This window comes from Echiichthys vipera (genome assembly GCF_963691815.1).
Source record: "Echiichthys vipera genome assembly, chromosome: 9".
Lineage (NCBI taxonomy): Eukaryota > Metazoa > Chordata > Actinopteri > Perciformes > Trachinidae > Echiichthys > Echiichthys vipera.
In genome coordinates this window covers 12635489-12652429 of record NC_139834.1, presented here as the reverse complement: position 1 = coordinate 12652429, position 16941 = coordinate 12635489, and the positions used below count along the sequence as shown (strand labels likewise).

At 40.9% G+C, this 16941-nt stretch overlaps 1 protein-coding gene across 1 annotated transcript in view; it reads right to left on the bottom strand.

Moving 5' to 3' along the window:
* Nucleotides 1-351: 351 nt before the first annotated feature.
* Nucleotides 352-16941, bottom strand: part of fgd (faciogenital dysplasia) — a 54014-nt gene continuing 37424 nt past the window's right edge. The window contains exons 5-19 of the mRNA XM_083919572.1: nucleotides 15183-15272; nucleotides 12028-12164; nucleotides 10558-10714; nucleotides 10111-10249; nucleotides 8313-8371; nucleotides 7652-7798; nucleotides 7443-7535; nucleotides 7257-7336; nucleotides 6812-6842; nucleotides 5854-5958; nucleotides 5323-5376; nucleotides 4760-4861; nucleotides 4448-4576; nucleotides 3420-3560; nucleotides 352-1830 (exon numbers count right to left, since the gene is read on the bottom strand). Of these exons, the coding sequence (XP_083775698.1) occupies nucleotides 1585-1830; nucleotides 3420-3560; nucleotides 4448-4576; nucleotides 4760-4861; nucleotides 5323-5376; nucleotides 5854-5958; nucleotides 6812-6842; nucleotides 7257-7336; nucleotides 7443-7535; nucleotides 7652-7798; nucleotides 8313-8371; nucleotides 10111-10249; nucleotides 10558-10714; nucleotides 12028-12164; nucleotides 15183-15272 (1710 nt within the window). The 3' untranslated portion in view covers nucleotides 352-1584. The remainder of the gene's footprint in view (nucleotides 1831-3419; nucleotides 3561-4447; nucleotides 4577-4759; nucleotides 4862-5322; nucleotides 5377-5853; nucleotides 5959-6811; nucleotides 6843-7256; nucleotides 7337-7442; nucleotides 7536-7651; nucleotides 7799-8312; nucleotides 8372-10110; nucleotides 10250-10557; nucleotides 10715-12027; nucleotides 12165-15182; nucleotides 15273-16941) is intronic.

Sequence of the window (16941 nt, the reverse complement as noted above, 5' to 3'; positions counted from 1 at the left end):
ACTACAGTATAGTAACCCTAGATGACACGTACGTGTGCAGACAGACAGTACACCACATGGTCATTAATCCTCTTACATCTCATCAGCATATTAAACCAAATACCTGCTGGCATTATTTCATGCTGTATGCCGTTTCGTGTGAACGAGTGGATTACATCTTTTTGTTAAAGGTCTTACTCTTGGAGAAAGTACAATATATGCAGAGTGTGCTTTTGTATGCTTCATAAAAAGAAAGAAATATATTTGCAGGCAGTAACTCATGACACGTGAAGATCTTGTTAGACAGCGTGGTACTGAATGAATCACGTCTGTTTATTGATGATATGCTTTACTGCTTTTCAACTGTGCACAATCCATGTTTAAAACACTCACTGCTGCTCACTTACAGCACAACAAGAATGAATTCTGGAGCATTAAAAGAGGAACAGGGGCAAGATTTCAGAGCACGGTACATAAATATGAGTGAGTTTACATGCAAAAAGAGATCCAATGACAAGTTGTTTTTGCTACTTTTGCTTAAAGGCTGCTGGCTGATAGGAACAGGGTATAGGGGGCAAGGCAGAATTAACAGTTTTACAGTACAGTACTTGGTTTCCATCACATCACCAAAGGGAGATAAGCAGGCAGACGGTTGCTATGCTAAGAAAGTGAGAGAAGTATATGGGAATGATTTATTTAGCACGTGTACAAGTGTAGATACTGAGGGACTGAACTTACAGCACAAGGTCAGGATTGAGGTCACTTGATCCCATTCTGGCTATGTACTATCATCTGGACGTGGAGAGGAAATGTGGTGGATCAGACTTCGATAAGAGGTTTCAGAGTTCAATGACAATGTTTGGAGTTATTACTTATATAGATGAGAAATATGAAGAGTGGGTTTCGAAAGATGGGAGCTGACAGTGGGAGCATCAGGTGGCCAGCCACAAGCGTACACATTTCTGTGTCTTTTTAAGTTAAAATGTCTTTTTTTTCCTTACATCGCACTATAGTATACATACTGTACAATACCCACTGAACTGCCACCATGTCCCCAGCAGGAGGGAAGAGAACAGAGAGGTGGCGCAGGTTTCTTACACTAACATTCAATACTTAATAAACACAGGGTACTCACACTCCAACACACACATACTGTACATACTTTCACACAAATGGAAAGACAGACACATAAGCTTTAATGCTTCACAACACAGTCGCATAATGTACAAGAAACTTCATCTTTAAAAAAAAAACCCTCATACAGGTTCTTCAGCTATATTACAAATAACACATGTAGTCCTCTGTGGCGTTTGAAAACACTAAAATATCCTGACCGCACATACATACAGTGGTGTTGGTGGCTTGTTACATAGTCCTTCTTGTTTTTTTCAGTTTGAGAGAGACAGGATGATAACGAGAGAAGAAGACGTAGCTGTGCGGTCATGGGGAGAAGACTGAAGTGGCATAGGAAGGATTGAGTGGTCCTTTCATGTGGGCGGGGGGTTGAGACAAAAAGTGCCAAGGTAAAGTGAATTCAAGTAATGTGTGCTCTATACACAGGAGAAGGAGGAAGGGGGGGTGAGTCCTGTGTCTCCAACATGGCCGCTACTGGCTCTTCCTGTGTTCAGTCAGGCTCGTTGATGCATCTGTGGTCGTTTCTCTGCGGGCAGCTTTGGAGAGGACGTCCACCCACTTGGCCTGAAGTTCTGCATCTTGGGCACTTAAGAGCAAAGTTTGCTGGGTGTGACTGAGCCGGAACGCGTGTTTGATCTCAGACTTCTCGCCTCCTGATGGCGGGACCATGCTCACTTCGAACCCAGGGAGAGGCACCACCCGTGCCCCCTTGGAATCCTACATTAGGCAAGGCAAGGAAACTTTATTTGTATAGCACTTTTCATACACAAGGCAGACTCAAAGTGCTTCACAGCACAACATGTCATAAATTAAAATGCATTACAGAAAGACAAAGAGAATAAAAATTAGCAAATCAGTCAATCAGAAAAGAATCTAGTCCCGTATCATGATCATTTCAGGTTCAAACTTGTATTTTTGGTTTCTACTAAAACGTGCCAACATGCTTTAATGTTCAAATAACACATTATGTCAAACTGTCCTAATAAACCTGTATTCATCCTCTGTCTGAAACGTTCCATTTTAGAGTCTGTCTCTTTAAGCCCTCCTCCCGAAAAAGCCCAGTATGCTCTGATTAGTCTGCATTTCTGGATCTTCCGCATCTGTGCTCTCAGCGTCTATGCACTGTCATTGTACAGGGGAATGACTGTAACGCCACTATAGCGGCACTTTCTACCTATATATAGTACAGTACTGACATCACAACTGTACAGAGGTCCTGACGGTTCCTTTAAAGGCACAGTTTCTGACAGTGTGGATTGAGAGTTTTGCTTCGCAGTATTTATACAGCGCATCCACCTGCTTTATAATTGAAAAAGACATGAAAATCTCCTCTTACAATATGGGACCTATAAAATTGCATTTCTCTTGAATAAAGAGGAAACTCACTATAAATACAGCAAGGGACAGCTAATTTCTTTAGATGCATGAGAATATATTCCACCAATATGGTCCACCAGGCACATATAGTAAACCCTGCCCCCTCTCTCCCTTCCCCCTGTTTCTTTCTGTATAATCAGGAAATGCTCATCCAACTCCCATTAATCCTAATCTTTGGAATGGCAGCTTTCTGCGGCGGGATTGGGATATTAGTCTTGGAAATGAAACCGGGGGAGGCTTTGACAGGCTGACTTCCCTTCTGTGCCATCCACTATGAATGACAGAGGATCACAGTCCTTAGCAAAAAGCTTTCCAAACATGATTGCTTTGGGAATCTTTGCACAATCATGTAAACCGCTCATTATATGCATCCCCTTAGGATGTTCTGAGCAGGTTTATTGCTTCATATAGAGCCAAGATTTCAAGGAACGGAACATTAAATCCAAAGAGTTGCTTCATCTGGTCATTGCAAACTAAAACCTAGTCACACAGTGTCTCCTACAGCAGCAGAAATACCTGAGGTCAGACTCAGGACAACCAAATCCTTCTGGCCCAAATCTACAGAGCACAGACAACTGGCACAGGCAGGACTTACACATGCTCACTGATGTGCCCGGGCGCTACACTGTACAGATGTCCTGCTGCAAAGGGGGAAGCAGACAGGACATATAGAAAGGCCAGACGGGAGTAGCATGAGGATCAGCGGATATACAAGGGATGACTGAGGCACATTGTTCATGTGGCCATGTGGCTGAACTTGTTATATAATCTATGCATTGTAAATTATGACTACTGTGAGTACAATAAATAAAGGGTAGGATATAAATACCTGGATATAATCCCCTAAATTTGATTCAAAGGTTGGGTACTTTGTAATTGACAGCTGGATCATCATCCTATCTCCAGATGTGTGTGTTTTGAACTCTTACCTGTCCACTGCTCTGCAAGTACAGCACCAGTGGCTCAGCCTTGGTGACGGCCACCCACATCTTGGACCAGCTCTTCCCTTTCTCTTGCACTTGAAGGTGGCCACTTAGGAGGCAGTTCTCCCCTGTTAAAGAGGTCTGTCTCTGAAAAGATATGATAGTATGGGAATATATATAAAAAGGCGGCCAGCACTTTGTAACCCTGTTTAGAAAGGTGCTTTAAAATATTGTTTATTTGTATTGATTTAAATCAGCTTGTTATTGAAATCCATCTGAATCAAACTTTGAAGGATTTCAACTTGATGAGCAACTGAAAGGGCAGATCTTCCGATGTTCACCATTACGTAACAAAAATGTAGGACACAGTCAGATTTGTATATGGACAGGTGTTCAAGCTACTGCTGCTCTTTGTTTAATCCTTTTATGGTTCTGCAGCTCCCCCATGTGGTGACTAATCTTACTGCAGATGATCATATTTGAGGATCTTGCTGCCAAGACAGCAGCCTGAATGTACCGCCAGGGCCCTAATTTCATAATGTATATGAATAGTATCCTTGTCAGAGTATAACCAGAGCAGACTGTACATCCATCCACAACCTCCCAGACAGACAGACAGACTGACTGGTCCTTAATAAGCTGAGATATCATTATGATATTAGTCAGAAAAGAGGGATTAGTTCACTTTTCAATGCGAATCTGTGTTGATTCATAAATGCACATGGACTGCATGTGTCTTGTGTGTTTGTGCAGTTATTTCAATCCTTTCCCCTTTCTCCTTTTTTGCCAGCAGTGCAGTCTGGCTGCTGAACCCTAGATGACATTGACTGTTGGTATACTGGGAGATATGGATCTCATTGGACTAGCATGAATCGATGCAGAAAAAATAAACTATTATACACGTGCTGATAAATGTCTTCCTGTGTGTGTGTGTGTGTGTGTGTATTGTGTGTGTGTGTGTGTGTGTGTGTGTGTGTGTGTGTGTGTGTGTGTGTGTGTGTGTGTGTGTGTGTGTGTGTTCTTGTTTGCCTCACCTCAGGCGCAGCTTTCCTTTTCTGGTCACTAATGCCTAGAGTCTCCAGGCTGAGGCTGGCTTCGAAACACTCTGGGCACACTCGGCTCGTTTTGTTGTCCAAGGTCTTTGAACACTTTGCACAGATGGCCTGCAGAAGGACAGAGGGAGGAAAAGAGACAGCATTGAGAAACGGCTCAGTTGCTAATGGTAAATTGTCCGAAAGCAATTTTCCACTTGTCCCCTGACTTCTCTCTCTCTCTCTCTCTCACCCTTTCATTTCTACATCCTGCCAAACAATTCCCAAGTGTCTTTTTGTCTCATCTGTACTCACCGCTCCACAAGACTTGCAGTGGTGTTTGCGCTTGGTAAAATTGAAGCTCTCATTGCAGCCTTTACACGTTTGCTTCTCTTTCTCCTTTTTCCTGGAACTCTTCTGGAAAATATAAAAAACACAGGAGTCATGTGTCAAGGTCTTCAGTCTGTTCAGTTTCAGCACAGCTGAAGGAATGTCTGAGGGCTCGTCTTGCTTCATTCTTTGTTTGTCTGGCTGCCTGTCTTCCATTTGCCCTTTGTATTAACAAAGACACAGACAGACTGACACACACACAGACACACTATCCCTTTGTTCAAGACAACTAAAATGGAGGTGAGATGAAGGTGTTTATAGCAGCACAGTGAGGCTGTCAGATTACTATAAATGCATTGTGAGATGAGGAATGAAATTGTTCTCCTTTTTATACAGATAATATGGTAGCCTTTTGGCCATTTGCAGCAGGCTGGTCAATGGGGACAAAAAGGCCGTTTATTTACTCAAATGTTCTATTTTTATTAAATATAATGTTACTCGAACAAAACGACAGATGCATTATTACAGTTTCAAGCACACTATTTTACCCTTTCATGCAGTCTTTCACCGTCTGAATCGATGGATGTGTTGCACCAGGGACCCTGAGGAGTAGTAAAAACAAAACATTGAGCACCAGCAGCTTCTGCCTGAAGTCAGACATCTCTACCACTAGGTGTCAGTCTAGACCTTCTGAATCAAGTGCTCTGGCTCGTGTCACGTTATGTTTGGCCAGTGTCCAGCTCCTGCCGGCTCAAAGTGGGTCAGAGCAGATCCATAAGAGTTTTGTATACACTTCGACTTGGGCTTTCCCTATTAGGTCATGAGAGAGTTCTGGGAGAGGAGACTCACAGACGCTGCATGTGCAACTGTCAGGGATGGAGAGAAAGAGCTTCTTTATGTGTGTGTTTTGTGTGTATGATACTACAACATCCATAGATGGGAGAGCTGTTCAGGCGGACAAAGACCAGACTATGACAAACTTGTTTGGTGTACCACTAGCCTCTCGTGATTCATTGCACAAGATGAGCCACTAATTGACTGATCAATGCACTGATTGATTAGGGGAGAGTGAGACTGACCGGTGACTCAGGGGGGTGGTCATCTTCCCGGGAGAAGGAGCTGTTGTAAGCTTTATTGAATGTTTCGCTGTTCTGTTTGTGCCGTTCGATAGTGGCCAGGATCACCTGAGAGTCAGAAGAGATTAAGAAGACAGAGGAGGACGGATGGATGGAAAAATAGGAAGGAAAAAAAACAATGGAAGGGATGGATTATTCATCAGATACATCACATTTAAATGCATTTATTCACTTCATACCTGTACATGCGGGGCTGACTAAATATAGCAAACTGCAGAATTACTGATGTCAAAGTTTCTGACCCTATGTTATGTATCCTACATAGACTGATACTTAGCTTAAAATCATTAGAGTGACTAAGGTGAAAGAGTGAAGATAAAGAAAGCAGACTATTCTTTTCCTGCTTGATTGGGGAATAAAGGCAGTGTGTGTGGCGTGCTGTCTGGCCTGACCACACAGCAAATGAGTGACAACATCAATGACATCATAGCTCCAAAAGCATCATGGTCCCACTGCTGCAGCATCAGTCAGTATCAGAGTACGTAGAGACCTGCCCCACAAGTAGTGCGTAAGTGCCTTTTCTTCTCTCGCCAAAATCTTTTTATGTTTACATTCCACTGCACATAACTTTTCTGAATGCTCCCCCTATTCATTTCCCCCCTTTCATGCTTACACAGACTAGAAACAAACTCCAAAAACCTCCTCTGTAATACGCCTGCCCCCTCTTCCAGCCTGTAAAATGTTTTAATCAGCTTTACTCTGCTACAGTGGGCTAAATGAGCAATAATGACCGGCCTTATTAGAGAATATAATTCACAAACAAACTAAATGAGCCTTGGGACGAAATCTCTTCTAATTCCGTTCTCTAATAAAGCAGAACTACCAAAAGCCCAGGCCCGCATTGCTGAATATGTGCATGCGTGAAGGGCACTATCTATGCGTGCATGTCTGTGATCCTTGCCTGAATCCAATCTTCCTTCTCCTCAGCTGTCCTGTAAAGCAAATAATAGATCATGAGATTACTTTATCTTGACAAAAAAAAGTTTCAGAATGAAATGGTTTGGACTACTCAAAATATTAACCTTAAATAGTGCTAGCAGACATTACGAAATAAATAGTCATAATTCAAACCAGCTTAGTTTGCTGGCTTGGCAGGTAGCACATGCAACTTTTTAAAGTCTTGTCAAGAAAGATTAGTTAGTGTTTGTCCATTAACAGCAGCAGCTAGTTGGTAACAGCTAACAGGAGCTAACTATATGTGGTACAGTAGCAGTTGTTCCGCTTGCAGGACATGCTACCTAACAGACTTCTGAGAAAGTAATGAAGACTTTGGGGGTTCCATATGAGTTAACTGCATCAACAGGACATTTTAATATTTCACTTCAGAGTCTTTCAGTTGTCTTTACCTTGCTTGCAGCTCCAGCGAACGCTGTTTACCGATGATGGCAAACGTGTGAGGAAGGTTCTGCTTCACATTCTCCTGCACCTGAGGTCAGAAAACAGAGGAAATTGGAATTGAAGCCTCCATGATAAATAAAAGGCAAGAGGTGAAGAGGAGAGACATCTAACAGAATGAGAAAGCAGAACTGCACCTCCATGCCGGCGATGTCGATTCTCTCTCGGACACTGAACTTCTGTCCCATCAGTCGGAGTTTAGGCACGCAGTATAGCACCATATTGTTGAACTAAATCAGAGACAGATGATGTAGTTAATGAGCAGCACACATATACAAAACCCCACTTACACAAAAATCCTTCAGATATCTGATAATTGTCAAATTGAACAGTTCAGTCCTCTCACCAAATAGAGGTATCGGTCTTGTGCCGTTCCGTTTTTGGCTGACATCTTCTTGATATGTCCTTCTTTGATGAGCTCATTGGCTGGGTTAACTATGTCCTCCTCTCCGCCGAGTCTCTCGTAAACCTCCAGCAGCTTGTGCATCTTCTCCTGAAAAACATAAAGCAACAGCAGGGTGAGAAGAGCAGAATCAGAAAAGACATTTGAGGGGGAGAAAACAGATGGAGCTCTAAGCCAAATTCCACTAGAGGGGGTTATTTTGCTATCAGGTCTCATTCATTTTCCAGGAAGGCAGGAAAGCAGGTATTATATGTCCTTATTGATTCATAAGCACATTTGTCTGCTTGAGTTCTTTTAAAGGATGTGAGAAATATGAGTAAAATGGCCAGACAGAGGAAAGAGATGAAGAGGATGAGTGTTAAAAAGTCAGTCGGGCTTCCGCAAGCTGTGAAACTTGAGGCAGGAAACAGCAACTTCCTGTCTGAACTAATTCAACATGTTGACTCCATCAGACGAACACTTGCAATGTTGCTGACTGACAGCACAGCGTCAGCAATTGAGTAACACATTAGCTGTTTTTTTTATAAAGCTCAATGAAAGGGTGTTGAAAGATGACAATAAAAAGAAGAAAACAGTGAAGTATAGTGTTGAGTCAAAGTCTTACCATTTTCCTGATTGCTGCATTGGAATGATTAGCTGCAGTAGAGATTAGCTCCAGTGCCTCTGTAATAAGCATTCACATATACAGATGTTAGCATAGATCAAGATCATATTTGTGTAAAACTGAATCAAACTGCAGATTTAATTCACCCTCTTTCTGTCTCTTTGACGCACATCCCTAATATGTTTGGTGATAACTGAAAATGAGAAAATGTCATAATAGCTATCATATAAATGTAACAGGATCAAAGGCTTAACGTGCAAGGTCTTAACATTAAATACACGGCATGCATTAGGCTGGCTTTTAGCCATGGGAGCACCTGAGTCAGCCATCTTAATCACGGCCTACATAAACAGAAGAGACACACAGCCGGGGGGAAATAAGGCCAAAACAACGGTGATGAACTGCTTTTCAACTGGAGTGGATAAGAGAAAAACCCCTCCACAGACTCCAAACAACACAGTCGAGTGAAATTAATTCTTAGGTAAAAGGAAACACGCATACGGGAGGACATCAGATCATGTAAAATGGAAATGTTGGGCACAAAGGGTGACGCACTAACGTGAAGTGTGTAATCTGTCTCGACCAGGCAGTAGATGAAACTACACAAAGAGTGTCATACTAACAACTGTGTAACAAGAGGCACTGTGGCTGCTTAATGCCCTGCCATTGTCTACATAATATATTTGATTATCCTGTTAGCCTAGCCTTACTGAAGTTACACACAACAGATGAACGGCTAATTTTATTTTCTCATCACACTGATTTTTGATGTTAATTTTTTTCCAACAATACAAATTTTCTGCAACGCTATCCATAGTAGGAATATGTAAGTTCTACAGTTGAGAAAATGTAGTGCCAAAGGAAAGAGCTGTGGGGCAGCAAAGTAAAGCTGTGAAAATATAAATATAGTGTACACTTTATGTGGGCCTTTTTCTCGGTGGCGAAAATACGTTTTGCCGCTGCCCTCGACCATAGCAGTACATTGCTTAGCTTCTCTGTACTGGGGGAAGAAATATGTGTTTACATACAACGAGGTGAAGTGAATTTTGAGCTCCCTCTGGCCCCTGGAGTCAGACACAAACCTTCACTATCAGTCAGAGAAAAGTGAAAACCAATATAGACTCTGTAAGTCATCTCAGGCAGCCTTTAAAAGCTTAATACCAGGCGCTCAAGTTTCAATCTTTTTCCTCCAAACCCACTTTATTCTACCCCTTCTCCTCCACAGTCATGGAGCCACATAAGTCAGGATAACCGCGGATGTTCATTTGTGCATTATCAACTCGAATAGACATGTCTTTGCTTCACCTGTGCTTTCTGGAATGTGAATCTGCGTCGCTTCACCTCCCTTCAGGCCTTTTCATTGACCTTTTTGTGTTCACGCCACCTCTGATTATTGCATCTCTTTCAACTGAATGGCAGCACTCTAGTCCACCAAGTTCAGACATTTTCTATTTATCATATTGAGGACAATGTTGTCTAACAATTCTTTATTCTTCTATTCAGTTTAACAGAGATGGTGTTCTACTTGTAAAACAAGATGTATCTTAGGCTGGAGGAATTGATTAATTACGGTCAGTTTGTATGCCTGTGCTAAAGTGCATCAAACTGCCAAAAATCTACATGCACGTACACTTCTCTGCGATCAAAACAATTACATGTGAAAGTTTAACTTGATGAATGGCAAAGGTGTTGCACTGGTAAAACAGGAAGACAGAAAACTGTAACTGGAAGATTTATCTGCAACCTGCAGTTGATCATTCGTGACTGAGCAGTGAAAACAGTGGGTCAAATGTCTCACTCTCTGCGTCTTTTCGGTCCAGAGCGTCATCGGGCAGCTTCTTCAGGTAGTCTTTGAGCAGCAGCTCGTAGCGAGGAATCCTTTGGACCGGCTCCAGCATGTGGTGCTGCAACGTCAGGTTCCCACACACATCCTGTTTCTGTTTATTCAAATACAACACAAAGAAAACATGTTTTGTATCTATGAGAGGACATACATCCACTGAAATCCTCTCAATTAGTTTAGTAAGCAACCAAAAAAAAAATCTGCTTCTAAAACCAGTTATGTGTCAGACAATAATAGTAATAAACAAGCATTAAATGCTCATGACTAGATCTGTTTCTATACATTCAGCAAATGGAAAAATGGACCAAAAAAGCTTTAATGTGAACTATACTGTTAATTAATGGACAAACAGCGGAGGAGGTATCCGATTAGGAGATAAGTCTGACAAACACAGACACCAACCTGTATATTCTGGACAACACTCTTGAACTGTGAAGACCGCTGTGTCCAGGTGTTGACCAAGTCCATGGCTCGGTCAAAGTTCTTCACATATTCTCCATACATCTTCATGAATGGAGCCAGTTTCTGGAGGATGTCTCCAATACGAGGGTTGGAGTCCCTACATCAAACACAACAAACAAACAAACAGGTCCAAGGTGACCTCAAAATTCAAGATCTTCCTTTTATTTTATTTCATATATGATATTTTATTCTGGAGCTGATCAGAAAACACACTTCTATTTAATAAAAGAAAGAGAATTCAAGTATGTCTAGTGCTGGGCGATGACCAAATATTTGTGTTACACTATTTTTGAAGATTCTGGCAGATTCATGGTATATCACAGTATTTTTTTTTTTTTCATGACTGGGTTTATTCTACTGTCAGGAGAGCATAAAATACAAATGTAATTTTGTAAATGCACAAATATTAGTGTCACAAATTACATATCATACTGAAAATTCAAACCGGTATACTCCCCAGCACTAGTACAATCATCATTTTTGTTTTTGTTGTAGCATACTTACTTTCAGGTAGCTTCACATGCAAACTAATGTGTCCCAAAGTAATTATTTTAGTAGTATTGCCATTTTTACTCACTGTATCTTTTAAAGGCTAAACATGTCAATTTTAAGGAAACATAGAGCTAGTATTTTGGAACGCTCAATTAAGTCTTACAAGCCGTTATTGACCGATGAATCAGCCTGTCCCAGTTTATTAGATTACTTGTTTATGTAGTCAGGTTTTATTGATGCAAATCCTACAAGTTGCAGCTTGTGAGGAAAAAAAAGACTTGGTGTCACTGATTCAACGACATCTTTGCTCCTAACATGTCACAAACACAAATTAACATTTTGACGAATGTCAGATTACCATAGATACAAGACAGGAAGCACTGATGTCATTCTTCAGAAGTAAGAAACAAATGAACATAATAGTTCAAAAGAAGGATTCATTTGTGTAATTCCCCAATAATGCTCTTGAGATTAGTCTGTCTTTGTGAGGTGCACTTTTCTGACTGGATGTGTGGTTGTGTGTACCTGTTTTTAAGTCTATCTGAGCCAATACATTTTAATGAGTTCCAGAAAATAATGTGAGGGGAACCATTACGTGACAGGTGATTTCCCCAAATAGCCCTCTAGAGAAGTCATTATCTACCAAGGTTGGCTGATGTTGGCACAATAACACACACGGGGGTAAATGTCCTGCTTACTGTGGAAAAAAGACAGAAAATGCAACTCTGCCAAGAAAAAAAACCCACACACAATCTAGCAACCTGACACCACTGAAAACCCTGACAATAATGCCCTCCTCTGCTGCCCAGCTGTCTGACTATAACAGCCAACACCAACTGCCTAACTGACCACAAAGAGAACCAAACCATCACAGTGATGCTGTTTGGAAAGCCATTGAAGTACCGGGTGTTTCCTCACCATTCTCCAGTAATGCGTGTCTTGAGCTCAGGCAGCAGGAACTTGTCGTGGAAGCAGTAGATGGAGGAGATGTTGGAGAAGATCCCTGTAATCACGTCCTGAGGGATTCCAGCCTCTGTGAGCTTAGTGCAAAATACCTGCAGAGGGGGAAAAAACACATGTATACAAACACTCATGCGGCTGTTTCCAAAAGCATCTAAATCTGGCCCCTATTCATGGAGCAGGTATGTAAACATAGACAGAGAAGTTTTCATGTTGTTGTTTATCCACGTAAGCGTACTAACTTTTTCCAGCTTCAGCGGCTAGACAAGAGCCATCTAAAACTGTACTGCCCATGAGCAATTATGACATTTGTGTTAAGTATAAAATAGAAACTTGGCCGATACATTTGAGTACATCTTAATGGTAAGCAAAACCCCTGATAATATGTGTTAGTGCCGTAACTAATGATTATTTCTTCCATTTAATTGTTTAGTCTTTAAATGTCATAAAATTATTAAAAGTGCTCATCGCAATTATGTGATGTCTTAGAGCTTGTTTTGTGTGAACTAACAGTCCAAAACCGGAAGATATTTAACTCACAACAACATACACAACAGCGACCCCTTAAATTTAAGATGCTGGAACCAACAAAGGTTGGGGAATTTTGCTTGATAAATGGTCTTTTTTTTGTCTCAGCTTTGTACAAACTGGAGATGTTTACCAGGCATATTGAAAGGTGCTATGAGTTGCATTATGGGACATGTAGTATTCAGGGTTTTTGGAGCTTGACCCATAACAGGAATTAAAGGTCGGGATATCTAAGCCACTTTTGCTTCTAATATTTCCTGCCACAACTTAATGGAAGAGCAATATTAAATCAGGAGAGATCCCATTTAAATGATTGATTATCAGCATTGTTAGCGAGTAATTGAATTCATTGGATTGTATCTGTACTATTATAGCTATTACTATTGTATTGTTTTGTTGTTACTATAGCAGTTAGATTATTTATGTTGTGTCACTTACCATTTGTGTTTTGCCACTTTACTAATTGTGTCTTGTCTTTGTCTTGTCTAGTCTACGCGTGGGATAGTGAGAAACGCAATTTCGATTCCTTGTATTTCTTGTTCATGTAAAGAATTGACAATAAAGCTGGCTTTGACTTTGACTATTATATGTTAATTTCAGCTGGGAATAAAATCTAACCTGGCAGTATGAGTCTTATAATTTTCAGGATAATCTTTGTAATCAAACATAATGACGTGTCATAATAACTCCTGTGATAAATAGCTTCATCCATCACCTTTTGCGTCAGTCACAGCAAAGGATTGACATTATTTTTTTCCATAGAAGCCATTGTTGTGTGAAAGTGTCGTGACAAAAAAACAGGAAGTTAACAGTGAGGGTTCTCTGCCCTCAGTAGCAACTAAACCATATCTGTTCTGCGATAGGTCAGCTGTGCATCTCTGAACCACATGAACTGAACAAAGAGGAAGAACAGTCAAGCACCGCAAGTAAATTCCCATCACAAACATGAGTGAACGCAAAGAGAGGCTGAAATTAGTCTGAAGAAAATGTACAATAACCCCTTTACCAAAAATGAGAGATGGTCAATCAAAAGACCCAAACTTAGCAGTCTGCAGGATGACTCGTAAAAAAAGATGGAAATCAGGGTTTGAAGCATAATGAAGAGAGTTTACAGGAGATGAAAATTAGGACCACATTTTGAGAATCAAGTAATTGTTTATATAATTTTAAAGCAAAAGCTATAAAACATGTACTTGTTCCAGATACTCAAATGGGAATACTTACTGCTCTAATTTGTTTTCAATTATAGTAAACTGAATATCTTTAGGTTTTGGACAATTTATGGGATCAAACAAGGAAATTGAAGTTGTGCTTTTGGAAACTGTTATGAACATTATTGACTATTTCCTTTCTTTAATCAAAGAAAACAATCTTTAGTTTAGCTCACTGCTTTCACCACAATTTGATGTAACATTCTTTGTCAGTAGTGAAGGAACCAGATGAAGTGCTGCCTACACCTTTACTATAATATTATGTTTGTGTACTTTTTTATTGTAGAGGTGAGGAACTAGAGTCACCCAAGTCCACCCATTCATTTTGAATGGGGGTATCATGTTGTAAACTCTCAACTTTTTGAGCAGCGCAACCTGACTTGTCACAGTCCGTTTCGAAGTGGCGTGAGAGTCCAGTAGAGTAAACAGAGGGTAAAGAACAGAACATAAGCACTAAACTGCCCAGGGGTTTGTGTAACAGCTGATTGTTTCCTGCAGCAAGCGCCAGCAAAAAGCTGAAAAAACATATTGTGAAATATAAAGTATAGTCTACTAGTCCACCTGTGCTACATTAGGGGGGTACACAATAGGGCATCACAAAAAATGGACCTTAAGTGACACTCCCAAGGACAGATAATCCTGCTGCACTTCGCCTGAGCTGGCGGGTGATTGCGTGATTAAGTGCACTGCGTGCAAACCTGGCAACCTGACGCGGCAGACCAGCAGGAAGGTGTAAGCAGACAGTTTTCGTAAATGTGAATAATGTAAAATAAAACTCAAAATCTTACCCCCACCTCTGGTTTATGGTGCTATTTATAATGTACTGTATGGTGCAGAATTCTCCATCAGTGACTTAAAGCAGCTAAATCTGGGCAGCATCATCGGGCCCAAAGTGTTTCTTTTAAAGACCTTTCCAATTATAAACTAGTTAAGAGTCAGAAAACAATATCTTTAATCCAGAGGATAAGAAGAGGTCACTGTGAGGGCATGGCACTGCAACACACAGTTTATACAGTGGAAACACACACACACACACACACACACACACACACGCACACGCATGTGCACGCACACACAATCAGGTTTGTGGTGACAAAGCTGTATATATGCTGCACGTATAAATATAAAACACCCACCCACACACAACTAGTTTCTCACATGATCGTGCTTACACTGCTCAGAGTAATCCAGTCAATAGAGGAAGGGGTTGTTGTCCAGTGGCTCACACTGCCAGTTTTTAATCCAGCTCAGCCCTGATCTCAATCACTAAAACCACTGGCACACTTGGGAGATTGAAATGTGGACCAGAGGCCTCCAAACACTGTCACACTCACAAACATGCCAGCAGAGAAAGAGACGGAGGCACAAGGTTACCTGGTCGAGGAGGTTGAGTCTTTTGACGTAGGCCTCTTCAGTGTGGAGAAGCTCTTTGGCGATGTTCAGGAGCTTCTGAGTCTCTGAGCACTGAGGGAAATAGACAGAAATCCAAAAATTACATCTGAGGCATGAAAACAAAGAGAATAATGACATGTGAACAGACAGTACAGTATTTGAGAGACGTTTTCAGCATTGACACAGTTGGAGTCAACAAATTACATCTCTCTTTGATAATGCTAGTATCATATACAGTACACATTACAAGTTACTCATAGAATAGATGCTAAAATTAAGACTCTCTCAGAATTTCTGTTGTCTAAACTATGTTAAAAAAGCTCCACATCAACACATTCATAATTCACCAGTCAACCGAAACCTACTGTCCAATACACTTCAAAACTATCTTCCCTCCTTGACCTTTGTAGTACTTCTTATAGTGAGGACCTTAAGATTATATTGTTTTCTTTACTCTGCCAAATATTTAGGAGTGTGAACATCTATTTAGAACAACAATTACATAGGTTTGGTACACTGAATTTAAATAAACAAAATGTTTACTGTAAAAGTAATCACTAGTTTGTTAAGGGCACATTTTCATCCCTTTATTCTTCATTTTCTTTTTTCCGCTGTGCCTGTATGCTGTAGTCCATTTCAAGCAGGACAGCTGATCTGCGGCAGTGCGCAGCACTATTGCGCTTAAGCGTCGGAACGCACAAGTTCAACGGTTGAGGTCAGGTAAAAAATATTCTAAATATATAACACTGACATAGATTATCTTAGGTGAACCTCTTTTTTAGGTGTCTAAACTACTTTTTTCTCTGCTGTCCCCATTCACAGCTCCAGTGCTCCTCCTGCCCTTTTTTCTTCAAACTGGGGGCGTGCCGACCATCATCTACTGTGGCTTAAGTGCTCGAGTATTTACAGCAGCAGGATGGTGTCTGTGGGCTTGCCTCAAAACAGGCATCTGTCAGCCAGTTCAACAGTGTGGCTCATTGATGATTATGATTAACAACAATATAGCTCTATGGTATAGGGAAATAAGCTTCATCCATACTTGTTATTTTCATGGGATTTCTTGACAATAAAGAAAAATATAAAATATCAGCAGTTTTATGGCTGAGGCAACAGTCAGCAGCATCCGGAGCAGATTACTGTAAACGGACATTCACAAAGCTCTATTCCAGTCAGTGGTTTAGTTCAGCCGTGTTAACGTATGAAACCGATATGAAATGTTTTCAGGTGAGGTGGTGAAAATGAAGATCTTTCTCTCACTCTCTCTCTCTCTCGTAGATAGGGTGAAGCTGAGATGACATCAAAAAGTACGACTAAATGCTAGAAATTATGTTTGCTGATTAAGTTCAACTCAGTGACAAAGAAAACACGTCAGGGTCCCGAAACATTCAGCTGCTGCATATCACGATAATGTGGGTTTCACAACTGCTATCTCACACATACACACACACACACACACGCACACACACGCGCATACGCACACATGTTCATGTACATGCATATTTAGACAAACAGCACAGAGTGGAGGGTGAAACTTCCACCAAAGATCATGCATAGTATGAAAATCTAGCATTACTAGCTATTATTATGCTAACAAGAGAAATTCCAAATTTTCATTGTTTTCAAAAAGCATGCAGTCTTTTAACCTCTTGCAAAACACGTCATTGACAACCCACATCCTCTGTAACAAGGTTATCATTATACAGCCATCAACGTGACAGCTTTAGTTTCACAAACACACTGA